Source organism: Psammomys obesus, unplaced genomic scaffold (assembly GCF_907164565.1).
Source record: "Psammomys obesus unplaced genomic scaffold, mPsaObe1.curated_primary_1811, whole genome shotgun sequence".
Classification (NCBI taxonomy): Eukaryota; Metazoa; Chordata; class Mammalia; order Rodentia; family Muridae; genus Psammomys; species Psammomys obesus.
The window spans coordinates 17,672,331-17,686,895 of record NW_026596039.1 but is presented as its reverse complement, the minus strand read 5'-3'; the positions used below and the strand labels follow the sequence as shown (position 1 = coordinate 17,686,895).

The following is a 14,565-nucleotide window of genomic DNA, read 5'->3' as shown; positions in this document are numbered from 1 at the left end:
TATACACACACATACATGCCAAGTTGTACAAATAAGCAGAAACATTCTTGTGTCTCTAACCCACCATTACTTTTGACATCTACTGCAAGGGCCATGGCTTTTTAATTATTCATTTGTTTGTTTATTTTTGGTTTTGTTTTGTTTTTTTCAAGACATGGTTTCTCTGTGTAGCCTTGGCTGTCTTAGACTCACTTTGTAGACCAGGCTGGTCTCAAACTCACAGAGAGCCACCTGCCTGCTTCCCTAAGTGCTCGTATTACAGGCTTGCACCACTTCGTCCGGCTGGCTTTTTAGTTCTTATATGCTTGGTACCTAGTACAATATATAATAGTGGGCACTTGATAAAATATTTCATGACCTTTTAAAAATAATATAGAACATTATGATATTTTGTGGGTTGGCAGCAATACTGATTTGGAAAGAAAATCATACTGGGAGGGGCCCAAAACACTGAAAGCTGAGAGGTCACTGTTGTATTTTTTTAATAGTCCAGGTAATTTTGAGTCTACCAACACTGCAACGGGACAAAGGAAAAGAAGGAGCATGTGGTTCAGAGCTAGCGAATGTGTAAACCATGTATACATAGTAAGTGCTAGATATAAGATGAAAGCAGCAGTCAAAAATTTCTAGTAGGACAACCTCAAAAGGATAGCAGTGCCATTAAGAGCTATATGAATCAGAAGGATGAGTTGTCTGTGAAGCATGCAAATGACAGTCCAGTTAGACAGGCTCCATGGCCAGCTAAGCACAGGAGCATGGGACTCATAAGAAATGTGAAGCCTACACAGAGGAGGACTTTGCAGCCAGTCCTGAAGATACCTGATAAAACAGGGTCAGGTGAAAGGGGAGGAGGTCCTCCCCTATCAGTGGACTTGGAAAGGGGCAGGGAGGAGATGAGGGAGGAAGGGTGGGATTGGGAGGGAATAAGGGAGCGGGATACAACTGGGATAGAGTTAACAAAATGTAACTAATAAGAAAAATAAAAAAAAATTAAAAAAAAAAGAAATGTGACGCCTAGACAGACAGTTTTTTCGTCCCCCAGTATCTTGACTTAGTTCAGACTAAACGGGATGTACGAGATTGTTAATAGAAGAGCTATAATGTGCTCAAAGCAGGAGCAATTGGAACTCTAGTCACAAAAGGCAAAGTCCCACAGGCCAAGAACTTGAGTCTATTTCAAGACAAGAGTTCACTCTCTGGTAAGCCTCAGGAAGTACAGTGAGTAATAGTGGGGATGGATACCAACCCAGCAAGTCAGAGGGATAAGAAATGAGGAGGCAGGGAATAATAGTCAACTTTTAAGTATGTGTCTTCGTAAGGGAAAAGCAAAATTGATTCCCACACAGCCAGTTACCTTTCAGCCCATTTCTTCCTCAGCCATGTTTTCTCTTATTCTCTCCTCTTGGCAGACTACCACCAGCAGACCAGACTGTCTGGGTGAGCCACACACTGGCTGGACTCCAGCCCCTGACTTACTTCCCTGCTCTCTAAAAAAAACTAAGCATAAGATTAAACTTGAACTAAACCTCCCTGCTATCCAAGTGAAGTCTCCATTGCCTTTGTCTTTCAAAGAATCACAGTAACCACTAACCACACATCCTAGTGGACTACAGTCAGATTTAAGAGGAGCCTTCATCATCCTTCACTAAAGGAGACGGAGCCAGAGGGGATGGTCAGTTTTGCCAAGATGCCAGTTTCATGGCAGACTGACTCCTGACTCCTAAGCAGAACCTAAACTATTGTACTCCAATCAGTAGCTAGTCCTTTGTGTAGTGCCCTTTGCCTAGAAAAGATGAGATAGATACTTGGTAGATAACTGCTTGGTCTCACGAAAAACAACAACAAAAAAAAAAAACTTTTTTTTATTTATCTCATGAGATAATCTTTGAACAAGTGCTGCCATAAAAAAAAAAAAAACTTGAATGTTAAATTTGGATAACTTTTCTTTAAAGAAGATGCGTAATATTTCACTTATATAAAAATACAACTAGCTTTCTGAATGTTTCCACCTCCGCAACAGTGCCAAGTTGAAACGGTGGGTATCTTCTCTTTGGATAGTACAGGTCTTTGTTCTCGGGGCCAGGCAATAGAAAGCTCAGCAGACAAGGGACTTTCCTGTTACTCTAGCAGGGCTACGTCCCCTTCCACCTACACCACTGTCTTGATAAACGCTTACAATAAAGTTGAGGTAAATTGTGGAGACCAGCTCCTTTTAGTGTACTTTTTACTCAAATCCCAATTTGTCTTATTTGGGTAGATGCTGAGAAAGCAAGACACTAAATGAAAAAGCATTAAGGGGAAGCTGTTATTGGTAGGAATTCACAACGAGTTCATACTATCTACAAAGGCAGTTAATTACTATCTTAGTAGTAAGGAAAAAATCTAGATGGGAAACCATTCCCACTTTCATAATTCAACACAAATAGGTACTACATTGAAACGTGACAAAGTGGCTGATCAGTAGTGAGCTACACACACAGCCATTCTCGGTGACACCACTTCATTTCATGGCTCCATGTATGTAGAAGTCTCAGAGACTCAGCTGGGAACTTGCTTGGAAGGAAGAGGTTTGGGCTCGCATGAACTTGGAATCAAAATAGATTGCGTAATATGAAAAAAGTCAGCTTTAATATTAATGAAGTGAAAGAACATAGTGGGAATTACAAGTTGGGGTTCACATTAATTGAATTTTTAATCTGGGTCCTGAGCACTAAGTCACAAATCAAACGGTAAAGCCTTACACAGTTGCCTTCTCAAATATCTCCTGTAGGTTCCAAATGAGTTTATTAGCCATGTGAACATTTTTGTTGTAATTTAAGCATTAAAATACCTGGCCAACCTGACAAGTCTCATAGCAGATTTCTAGTGTGGAGTCCTCAGTACTTTGCGCCAAGACAGCATTTCATATATTAAACATTTCACCTCTTTTAAATGTTGTTGTAACAACATTGCCTACAGGGTTGGGGGGGGGGGGATCTTACCTCTTAACTAGAAGCTTTGAAAGGGTACTCCTTAGCAGGTCAAGGAATTAATGTCAAGTAGCAATTGACCTACATATTCACAGTATAAAATACTGGGTATCAATTTAGACCTTGGGGTTTTCATTCTACATGCTCCCATCTGCAGTTGTGCTTTTGTGTACTGCAACACACGGAACAGCAAGATGGAACAATGCGTGTGATCTTCAGTGGCTCTCATTTTGTCCCTCTCCAATTCATTCCCTACAATATCCATCTCACTTAAGGCTCACTGAGGCACTGTAAAACGCATAGTATGAGAAGGAAATGAGATTCCCTGCTGATGAAGTGGAAGTAGGCTGAAGGCACACTGGGCCCATAATGGAAAAATAAAAGCTAATGTAGGCTATTTTTGAAGAGTCCTGCATTTTGTAATTATTACTTTCTTTGGGGAAAAGAATAGAGAATTGAGTAGAATGATGAAGGACCTTGTGTAGTTTTGTTCAGTACAAAGTCAGTGAGCCTCTGGGGCAGACTGAGTTCAGCAGACAGCTAGCATCGATCCAGTTTTACTTGATTGTGTAGTCAGCTCATTCATGAGTGTTGATTACTTAGGCTTGTCTGCTGTTGCCCCTTCCCCATTACTTTGCCAACTTCCATCTGTTTCATAAAAGCCTTTCATGTACTCTAGCTGCTCTGGGCAAATAAACAGTATAACCACACTGGATTCAATGGTGTTTTGTGTAGATGTTTTTTTGTTTGTTTGTTTGTTTGTTTGTTGGTGTTTTGTATAGGTAATTTGAACATGTACTGTGTGCCTTATTCTCTGCTAGGCCCTGAGATACAGTGTCTGTCCTTAAAGTAGACCAAAAAATGAGTTAACTATATATAGTAAGAGAGCTGTCCTGGTGTAGAAGTGGTTTAGAATGGTTAGTCGTTCTCTCTGTCAGATGTAACACCCAAGAAAGGCTTTGAAAGAAAAAGTAGGAATCCCTTTGACACCTAAGGAATGAAAAGGAGGCCTAGAACAGAAAGGGTACAACAAGAGTGGGAGACTAGCTACAGACAGAACAACATGGTAAGAACAAATGGGGAAAAAAAAGCAGGAAATACAGTTGTAAAGAGAGAGTGCTAAGGTCTCTAAATAAGCTGGTGATACCAGATTTTTAAAGATGTCTCTACTCCCTATGAATGTTGCTTTTAAGGGAATTGGTAGGAGAAGCAAGGAGTCTCATTGGAAACCCTTTGTGGTAGTCTAGGAAGGTAGTAATGGTAACAGTAGAGATGAAGGAAGGATCATTTAAAAGATATTTTGGAATAAAATCAATGGGAGTTGTGAACAAGTAGGACAGAGGGAGTAAAGATGGGGAAGAAATACAGAGTGAACTTGATGCTGGCAAATGGGAACTTGAGCCAGATAATGGAGCCATTCACCAGGAACAGGAAAGGCTGGAGAGTGAGGAGGGCAGGAAGTATTCCAGTTTGGTTGTGTTGAATATTAGGGATTCATGGGATAAGCCAACACAAATTATTCAGGTAGTATTTACTGCGTCCGATTCAGAGAGAAATGTGGGTTACAAATGCAGGCGTGAGGTCAGCAGCATATGCAAGGTGGTTGCGGAACAGAATGTCTTGTGAACAGCAGCAGCAGTTCATGCCACCTCTGGGACAAAGAATCGAGAGATAACAGTAAGTGACCAGCTCCATATCATACTCATGCCGCCCTCCCCCATTCTCTGACTCTTGCCTTAAATTGAGTATCTGTCGTCAAAAGAGAAGCAAGATGGAGGTCTTCTTTACAGTTTCTAGACAGTGAGGGCATTCTGGAAGGGTCAGTAATGATAGACATGTGCTGTCTTTTCTTCCCAGCTGCTCCTAATGTGGCTTTGCAGTCACAGCCCCCTACAGTCCACTTTATAAAAGTTAGCTGTCTGGGTTGACATTCTTATTACAAACATAAATGCTTTATAATGACAAATTTGCCTCAAAGGTATGCAGAGCAGTTGCCATGAGCAACACATAGAATGAGCCCCTGAACTGGAATGAATGTTTGGAATGAAACTTTTCAGATTATGTGTGAAGGAGCCATTGTCCAGACCGTTCTCTGCTGAGGCCAGGCTGTGTACGTGTTGTGTGTTTGACCCAGGTTTAAGAAGGTCTTGAATGAGGATACTTTGACCCTGATTCTATTTCTACTCTTTGTTTTTCCGTTTTCCAGCAGATAGCTTGTCAGAGATTAAAGTGTCCCCCACCCTGTGGTTGGAAACCTTGTCAGGCTGCTGCAGAACGCTGCAATGGCAAGCAAGTGCAGTAGAAGCGGCAGGCTTGCTGGCCTGCTTAGCTGACAGCAACCAGATATCGCTCAGACACACCCATTTTCCCTTCAAGCCGAGCATTATTCACGGTGGGGTCGCGGGTCAGACCAGCTAGACCAGCTAGCTGCCCTTCTTGATGTCCCCCAGTCCCCACCCCCTTGAGAGCGGCTCATGTAGGCATGCCCTGTGAGCAGGTGAACGTGAAACCCCCGTGCCCAGGGTGGGCTCCTGGCCTGCTTGTGCTCTTTCCGTCACATGTTCCCTTTACATGAACTCAGCATCCCTAACTGATGCATCACAGACAGACAGACAGACAGACGGTGGGGTCTTCTTCCGCCTGTCAGCACTGGGGCTTGTTCCCGCAGCAGTGTGCGGCGTGCCTGGACGCTGATACTGCAGCTCCCTCTAGTGTCTCTGGGGTGCAGCCACTCAGGTTTTCTTCTGTTGCAGAAAATGTAGACAACCACAGAATCTGCCAGCATTGGCAGCATTTTAAGAAGGCTTTCCCATACAGGTTTCTTGTGTTGGGAATGTGAGCTCTTCCTGAAGGCAGGAAACTATCCTTGTTCTGCTGTTTCTGGTTCAGAGCATGGAGGATGGTATCAGGATCCCTGTGGGAATAGTTCTGAGGACTCTTTCTTGAGATGCTCCTAGTCAGGCCACTTACCCTTATAAGGAAAGAGTGTAAATTCTGTTCAAAAGAGGAAGTAAAAGTTCGCTTTGATCCCAAGTAGAAGAAATATTGGGCAAAAGGAATTAAAAAAAAAACTGGCAGTAAGAACTTTATCCATTTATTCTGGAAAGAGTGGTTTGTTCTCCAAAATAACTCTTGGACTAGAAATTTATCATCTGAAGTCAGACCATTTTGAGGTTTTTTTTTTTTTTTAATCTAAAAGAGTCAAGTTATTAATATTTGAAAAATGGCTACTATGTAGTACATAGAATAATATAATATTCCTGCCTAAGTTAACATCATTGCAGCCTCCATAATAAAGATTTATGAGCTACCTATCATGTGAAATCTTATTATGGAAATCTCCATGAGTCCATGTTTGGGTTTTAACTGGCTTCATGGTTATAAACCAATTAAAAGCCCGGTACCTTTCCTCTCTTTTACGCTCCATTCTTCTCTTGTTTTCATTTACCCTTAAACTAGATTGACCCATTATTCTTCAGTCTGTCTGTAAATGCAGAGATAAGGAAGTGCTACCTACACTCAGTTTGCTCTCCAGGCAGACCATTTTCCTCCCAAGCATCCAAAATAGTGGAACAATTTATCATTTTTTCTTTGTAAGTCACTCTGATCCTTTATCTCAAGTTGATCTGTGAAGCTAAACATAAATTCTAGTTGTAGAATCTATGTTCTTATCTACTCCCAAAACTTTGGAAGACTTTATAAAAATATGTATGACTACCTCAGTGTATACATGCAGGTAAAATTAAAATATCACAGTTAGGATAGCTCCTACTTTTGATGTTGAGACACCAGACAGTGAGATTTTTGTTGTTGTTGTTGTTTTTTGTTTTTTTTTTCAACGTAACTTGTCATAGTAAAAAATAAAAGCTTTTTCCTTAAACCATTTTACTTAAACTTTTTCCTTAAACCATTTTCTCTTAGAAGTAGGATAGCTTCCTTGGACTATAACATAATGCTGACCTTGGCATCAATAGTGGTTACCTTGGCTGGGTGTGGTGGCTCATAGCTATATGTAATCCCAGGACTATAGGTAGCTATTTGTGATCCCTGAGGTGGGAGGATTACTTCAAGTCTGAGACCAGCCTGAGCTCCATACAGGCTAGACTGGACTCTTCATAGGACACTATCTCAAAAAAGAAAAAGAAAACCATTCCTCCATAAGACCAGCAGTCAGAGAGCCCCACTGCTGTGGCAGATAGCTCTCAGAACTTGAAGGAAAGACGGAACAAGGGCATGGACACTCACACACATCCTACAAACAGTGCGATTTTTTTTTTTTTTTGCCTTGTTCTCTGTGAAAAAAATACAAAGATTCTGTAAGATTGCAACCTTTTTAACATTTCCAAATGGTCTAATTGGTTATCAACATTACATTTGCATATTTTAGTCATATGTAGATTTTCTCGATATACTTGATCCCATTTAATCTCGCCAACTGCCTGTGACGTAAGGTTTCCATATTCTTTATGTTGTTTGCTTTATTAGGCAGGCTGACATCCAAAGGAAATAAGTGAGCATGCCCAAGGATACTCAGCTATTGGCAAGGCTAAATCCCAGGCCTGAGTCCTTGGGAGTGTCCTTTCTGTAACACAACAGCTGAGTTTAATTTTCAGTCTCATTCAACCAAACTCAATGATATTTGATAGGGATTTCAAAGACTGAGGAGTGGGAACCCTGGAACCTCCATTTCAGCAGGCAATATGATATTGAGCAAGTTATAAACTGCCAATGAGTTTACTGGTACCATATGCCAGATCCAACCTCCCGTACAGCTAAATTATGGCTAGTATAGGATTTTAAATACCTGGTGACACATACACATGAAGTATTGCCATTGGCGCATTATGGAAGGGATCCCTGTGATTGATGCGCACACAGGCTCTGTTACACTGCATGTGCCCCAGACTTTGAGGGCTTTCCAAAGAGAGTGTTTTCTCAAAGAGAGATGTCTGAACTTGAACTCCACCTGAGGACATCTATTTCAAGACCAGAGTTTGCTTTAAAAAATAAATATAAAGCATTCTTTTCAAACTGATTAGGTAATATGTTGCAGAAGACTTGAAAGAGCTTGTTTTCAGATGTCTCGGTAGATGTATGTAGACTTATTTTCATGGCATAGACCAGTGCTATCAAGTCTCTGTTTGTAATAGGCATAGGCAATGAGAAAGAGATGCTTTTCTCCCGAGACTCCCTTGCCCGTTTTTCTTTTATTTTTAATATCTTTATGAATAGAAATCAGTATGTGCTGCTTCTCCAAACGGGGGTCCATCTGCATCTCCCAAGATAATTGAAGCTTTCTTTTTAAGTAAAATGAATAAAATACAGTTTTTAAAACTTCTCATTTTCATATTACTGTAACAAACAGGCAGCACCCATACAATCAAGAGCACATAGTCCTGGCGTCTGTGCTGCCTGCCGTGTGTGGCGGCCCTGCTGGGTAGGCTGTGGTGGTCTCTGAACTAGAGGTGAACTGCTTCTGCACCCTTAGCCTCTCCAGACCCATCTGGGGTGATCTCATGTGTTTCTTGTTTTTATGTCCCCTTGAGCTCCCCTTCTTTCTTGAGCCACGCCTGCTTCATAGACTTCTGAAAGGTCTTACTGCCTAATGTTGCTATAAAATGAGGCCTGTTAAAAATAAAGCTTTCTTGGTGGAGCTGCCCTAGCATAAGACGACTCTGGATTCAATCCCCAGTACTACGAAGAAGGAGGTGGGAGAGGGATGAGAAGGAGAGAGCTAAGCTAGACATTCCTACAGAAAGTACATGAAAGTTTGTTTTGCTTTGTTGTCTTCTAGGTAGGGGAAAGGTAGAGTAGTACAAGCTTTGGCATTACAACACACTCAACTCTGCAAACTGCTAACATTTATCTGGACATGTGGCATTTCTTGGTAGGCAATCCTTCCTTCTGGCTCTTTTGAAATTAAATAGTGGCCAGGCATAGTGGTGCAGGCCTGTAATCCCAGCACTGTGGGAGGCAGATCTCTGTGAATTCAAAGACAGCCTGGACTAGAAAAAGTGAATCCAGGACAGCCAAGGCTACACAGAGAAACCCTGTCTTGAAAAAAAAAAAAAAAAAAAGAAAGAAATTAAATAGTGTATTATCTATAATCGCCATACTGTACAACACATCTGAATTCATGCCTCCAATCTGTTGTTCAGATCTGGTTCCCAGACATCCCCACTCCTCTTCCCAGCCTTGGATAGCCACTATTTCACTCCCAGCTTCTATAAGGATTCTTTAGGATCCACATCTGACTGAAGTCGTACCGTTGTTTTATGAACCTGGTTTGTTTCACTTAGCAAATGATCTCCGCTTCTTTCCATGCCATCATCAATGACAGAATGTCATTAATTTTTATATATGTACCGTATTTCATATAGCCAGTCAGTAGTTAATATAATTTCCCTTTCTTGCCTATCAATAGTGAACATTGAAATGCAGGCGTTCACTCAACAGTACTATTTCTATTTCCTGTGATTATGCAGTGAACTCGCTAGAGCGTATGGTGGCCCTGCGCTCATTATTTAAGGCTCATCTCCACCTTTTCAGCAAAGACTATACTCCTTTCTATTCCCACCAACAATATGCAAGAGGTTCCTTTTCTCCATATTCTCACCGGCACTTTCCTTTTGTAACAAGCTATTTTTTCTATGATTTATTTTTGCTCCTTTTTAATTATTATGTGTGGGGGGAGTAAAGTGTCCACATGTGAGTGCAGGCACCTTCAATGCCAGAGGCATCGGGTCTTCTAGAGCTGCAGTTTCAGCTGGTTGTGACCTCAATGGCCTGAGTGTTGGGAACTGAACTCAGGTCCTCTACAAGAGCACTTAGTGTTCCCACTGGGGAAGCAATCTCTCCGCCCCAGTAATAGCCATTCTAGTGGAAGTGAGGTATATGGTTTTGATTTGCCTTTGCCTGTAGGTGTGTGTGTGTGTGTGTGTGTGTGTGTGTGTTCATCCCGTTGTATGTCTTGTGCTAATTGCTGTAATCGTATCATTTGAGTTTTAGTTATTGTTGTGGTTTTCTGGTTGGTTAATTGGTGTTGGTTTTTATTTTGAATTTCTTATATGTTCTGAATATTAGCACCTTATCAGATGTGTAGCTTTAAATTTGTCTCTCATTGTTATCTCTTCAGTCTCTTGTCTGTTTGCTTTGGTACAGAGGGATTTTTTTCTTTTAGTTTGATATAATCCATTTGTCTTTTTGTATGGTTTTTGTCCATTTGTATGCTTTTGTTGCATGTCCTTTTATAGTCTTGTGCATAAATTCTTTCCTGTTGCAACATCCTAAAGCCTTTCCCTGCTTTCCCCTGCTGGTTCTGTAACCTTGGATCTTGAGGTTAAGTCTTTAATTCATCTTGAGTTGTTTTTTTTTTTTTTTTTAATTGATGAGAACTTAGGGGTCAGTTTCATTCTCCTGCATGTGCGCATCCAGTTTTCCAGCACCCTTAGTCGGAACCTGCGGTCTGCTTTAAAGGGCTCACATGAGAGCTCGAGGTGGTATATGGAAAGCGCTGAGCACAGCACCGAGCAGAGCCTTGAATGTAGGTGTCAGCGAGAAATGGTTGCCACCAACAGTAGTCACTCAGCATAGGGCTGGCTGACAAGCTCCTTTCTGAAGACTTCACTGTGTGGCTATTCATTCCTGATGAGTCCCCTTCCAGTTAGCCATCCTCAGCACCTCCTAGTCTGTTATGGAAGGGAGTCTAACTAGTGTTTCCTGCTTTCTTTCAGATCTGCAAGAGCAAAGCTAAGGAATCTCAGCAGTATTACCACAGCTTGGCTGTCCGGCAGAGTCTGGCTGTTCATTTTAACATTCAGCAGGACTGCGGCCATTTCCTGGCTGAAGTCCCTAATCGTCTGCTACCCTGGGAGGATCCTGATGCTCCTGAAAAGGCAGAGGATGAACCTGAAGACAGTGAGGATGAGGTGAAAGCAGAAACCTCCCGGGAAACTCCTGAGCCCTGCTCTGAAACACAGTTGTCCCAGAGAGAGAACCAGCAAGCCACAAATAAGAAGCAAAGAAGCCATGTTGTGGTCATCACTAGGGAGGTTCCGCACCTCACTGTGGCCGACTTTGTGCGAGATTCTTTGGCCCATCACGGGAAAAGCCCTGACCTGTATGAGAGGCAAGTGTGTCTGCTCCTTTTACAGCTGTGCTCTGGTCTTGAGCATCTCAAGCCCTACCATGTCACTCACTGCGATCTACGCCTGGAGAACTTGCTGCTTGTCCAGCACCAGCCTGCGGTTGCTGCCCAGGGCCCTTCACCCGCAGACCCCTGCCCCACCTCAGCCTGTCCCACAAGGCTCATTGTGAGTAATTTCTCTCAGGCCAAGCAGAAGAGTCACCTGGTGTGTCCCCAGGCACTCCGAGACCAGTCCCGCCTCGCCCCAGAGGTCATCGCCGCCACCCAGTACAGAAAGTGTGATGAGTTCCAGACAGGCATCCTCATCTATGAGATGCTGCACCTGCCCAACCCCTTCGATGAAAACCCCGAGCTGAAGGAGAAGGAGTACACTCGCACAGATCTGCCTCGAATCCCTCTCCGCTCCCCGTATTCTTGGGGCCTACAGCAGCTTGCTAGCTGCCTCCTGAATCCCAACCCTTCTGAGCGCATCCTCATTTCTGACGCCAAAGGCATCCTCCAGTGTCTGCTCTGGGGCCCCCGTGAAGATCTCTTCCAAACCTTCACCACCTCCACATCCCTCGTGCAGAAGAACGCTCTGCTCCAAAACTGGTTGGACATCAAGCGAACCCTGCTGATGATCAAGTTTGCTGAGAAGTCCCTGGACAGAGAAGGAGGCATCAGCCTGGAAGATTGGCTTTGTGCGCAATATCTGGCTTCTGCCACTACAGACTCCCTGAGTTACATTGTAAAAATCCTGCAACACCGCTAATTGGCCTGGATGTTGTCTTTATTATTAAGTACCTCACCTTCTCCATGTTGCCCTCATGTCCCTATCCTCATACTCACTCAGAATCCAAGGAGAGGAGGGAAGCCAGCCTGCCGTCTTTGTCCATGAACAGAGGGGTCCATTCAGCAAGGTCACCCACAGCTGTACACAGAGTGAGAAGCTGGGTATTTCTTTTCAGCAATCCACCTGCACAAACGTGCAGTCACCTTCCCTTGGAACAGTCATCATCCTAATCGTCCCAGAAGTGTGGGGTACGAAATGAAAATGCACACCCGTGCAGGACCAGCTCCTGTGGAGTGAACTTGGGAAGCTGCGTCCACCTCTTCCATAACCCTGAAGCTCGCCTGTGCTAACTAGCTGTCAGTACACATGTCAGCAGCCTCAGCTGCCAGCCAGTGATGCAGACTCCTCTTCCTAGAAGCTATCAGTGATGGCCTCTTTCCCAGGAGGACATGCCTCTATGCCTCGCGGCTCAGCTTTAGTCACTGGGGACTAATAGCCCTTGTTCGGGCACACGATGAAAGAAGAGGAGAGCACCCCGTCTGTTGGATCATGGGTTTCCATTCTTGTTCTTAGCAAAGGTGTACACTGCACAGAGAGCAGGCCAACAGCCATAACCCTGCTGCCACTGCTTGGCTGTCCTTCACTTTCCCTCTGTCCCGCCTGCTGAAATTTGGGCATCCACTCCCTATGGCCCATTACAAAGCTGACCAAAGGTGGTGTCACTGGTGCCTTGGCAGGATGAGATACAATCCAGAGTTTGTGAATAGTTGGCGGGACAGGAGGAGATAATGTATTTATGTGTGCAATTCTCCAGGGGCCCTCAGGGAACAGACTTTAAAGTACTGTTCTTTGATTACTGTCAGACCTATCAGCATGGCAGTCAGGGCTGATAGCGCCTGAGTCTTGAGTTTCTTCCCCCACAAGTAGTAATTGGCCAGCTCCTTTCTTTCGGTAGCCAGTATTAACTAGTCTGCCAAATTCTATAGACGACAGCCCTGAATGAAATGGCGGTCCATTTGGCATTAACATCTCCTTATGAAGCACCTGGAAACTGGCTATTGAAATGGCCAGAAGGCAGGGAAAGTGGGGAAGGCCACTAAGATGTCTGGCCTGTTCTTTCGAGTGCCAGCTTCTTCCGGAAGGACTGCCTCCTAGAATGAGTGGCACGTTGCTCCTGAGACTCTGCTGTGGATCTGGAGCTCAGCTCACTGGAAGGCTGACAGATGCAGTGGATGGCTGAGAGTTGCTCCCCGAGGAGCCTGAGCTCTCCCATAGATTATGTGCAATCTTTGTATGTATTTTTAAGCTGTATATTACAGTGTTTATGTTGCAACTTTACCTGAGTGAGAACTACAGAACCTTCCTTTCTTCTCTTGGCACATATTTGCGCTAAGAGGCGAGTATTCTTTCCACCTGTGTGTGTACATATGCTCATGCACTTGTTTTATTCAAAACTGTGAGTATCTGTTTACTTCAACCTTGAAATCCCAAGAGTCACTTGAACGGTAAGTGTGTACATGTGTGCCCGTGTGCATGCACACGCTGGAGGTAGGCCTCTGGGGAAGCAGCCTGTGGTGCTGTTGACAGACGTGTTCTGTGTACATGCCAGAGAGGGAGCCCGGGAGCCTCATCCACCAGCGCAGAGGTTGTCTTAAAGCCAAGACTGATTGTGCAGTATTACTTGGGTGGCACCTTAGTGGCCTTGGAAATTTCTAGACTTTTAACATTTTTAACAGCCTTTCACATGGTTCACCTTTATCAAAGAGGATGAAAAAAGGAGAATGTATTTTATTAATCATTTTTTTTAAAGAGAATGGTATGTGGGAGGCTGCATACGGAGGATGGCTTTGTGTTCCTGGCTGGCACCCCGGACTCCCCAGAAAGAGGGTTTGTTGGCCCATAGAGTCTTGTCTGACCATGGAGTGGCCAGCCATGAGTCATGGCTGCACCAGGCCTGGCAGACTGCGGTTTGAGCCATCTTACATAGCCCGTGTGCACATAGCTGTCTGCCTAATCATGCACTGAACCGGCAGCGTAAAGACCGACTGACCACGTCAGCTGGCACGGTCCTTCACTTCCCACAGTGTTTGCAAATTGAGACATACCTTCTCATTGCCACTCTCATGGTGCCTTGCCCGTGTAAATCTGAATGTTGACTATTTAATGAGGTTACACATTTAATGCAGAATGTCCCCTAGTCCCCTCTGTTTGTTCTGTCTGTGGAGATCTTTTTTCTTTCCCTGTTATCTTGGATCCAGCCTTCTTCCATGCTACAGTAGAACAGCCATGTACACTTCACTGCCAGTGTCTCAGCACATTGGCCATCTGAGCACTCTTCATTCCACATGTCTCTTATTATTCTTATGTCCACAGTAGTGAAAGGCGAAGATGAGAGCCCGCTAACAGGAAAAGGGCCTCGGGCTTCCCAGAGATGGTGTCTGTGTCACTTCCGTCTGCGGGATGCCCCGCTGTGGGGCGTGGAGGGTTTCAGGTTAGGTCAGAGCAGAGACAAGAACTGTTTTTCTAGGTGAAAAGTCATCAGCAGGTCCTCTGAGCATTTCTCAAAATAGTGAAATTCTGTCCATGTAACATTACCATAAATACGTCACATTTCCTTTGATTCATTCATCAACTGGAACGAAATCCTGCCCTCTACAGACAGACACACACATACATAT

The 14,565-nt window shown here is 43.8% G+C and overlaps 1 protein-coding gene across 2 annotated transcripts in view; it reads left to right on the top strand.

The window, feature by feature from the left end:
• The window catches only part of Peak1 (pseudopodium enriched atypical kinase 1), a 214,401-nt gene extending 201,176 nt beyond the window's left edge, over nt 1-13,225 (top strand). For both annotated transcript variants that reach the window (XM_055621942.1, XM_055621941.1), the window contains exon 7: nt 10,703-13,225. In XM_055621942.1, the coding sequence (XP_055477917.1) occupies nt 10,703-11,866 (1,164 nt within the window). In that variant the 3' untranslated portion in view covers nt 11,867-13,225. The remainder of the gene's footprint in view (nt 1-10,702) is intronic.
• The last annotated feature ends 1,340 nt before the right edge of the window (nt 13,226-14,565 follow it).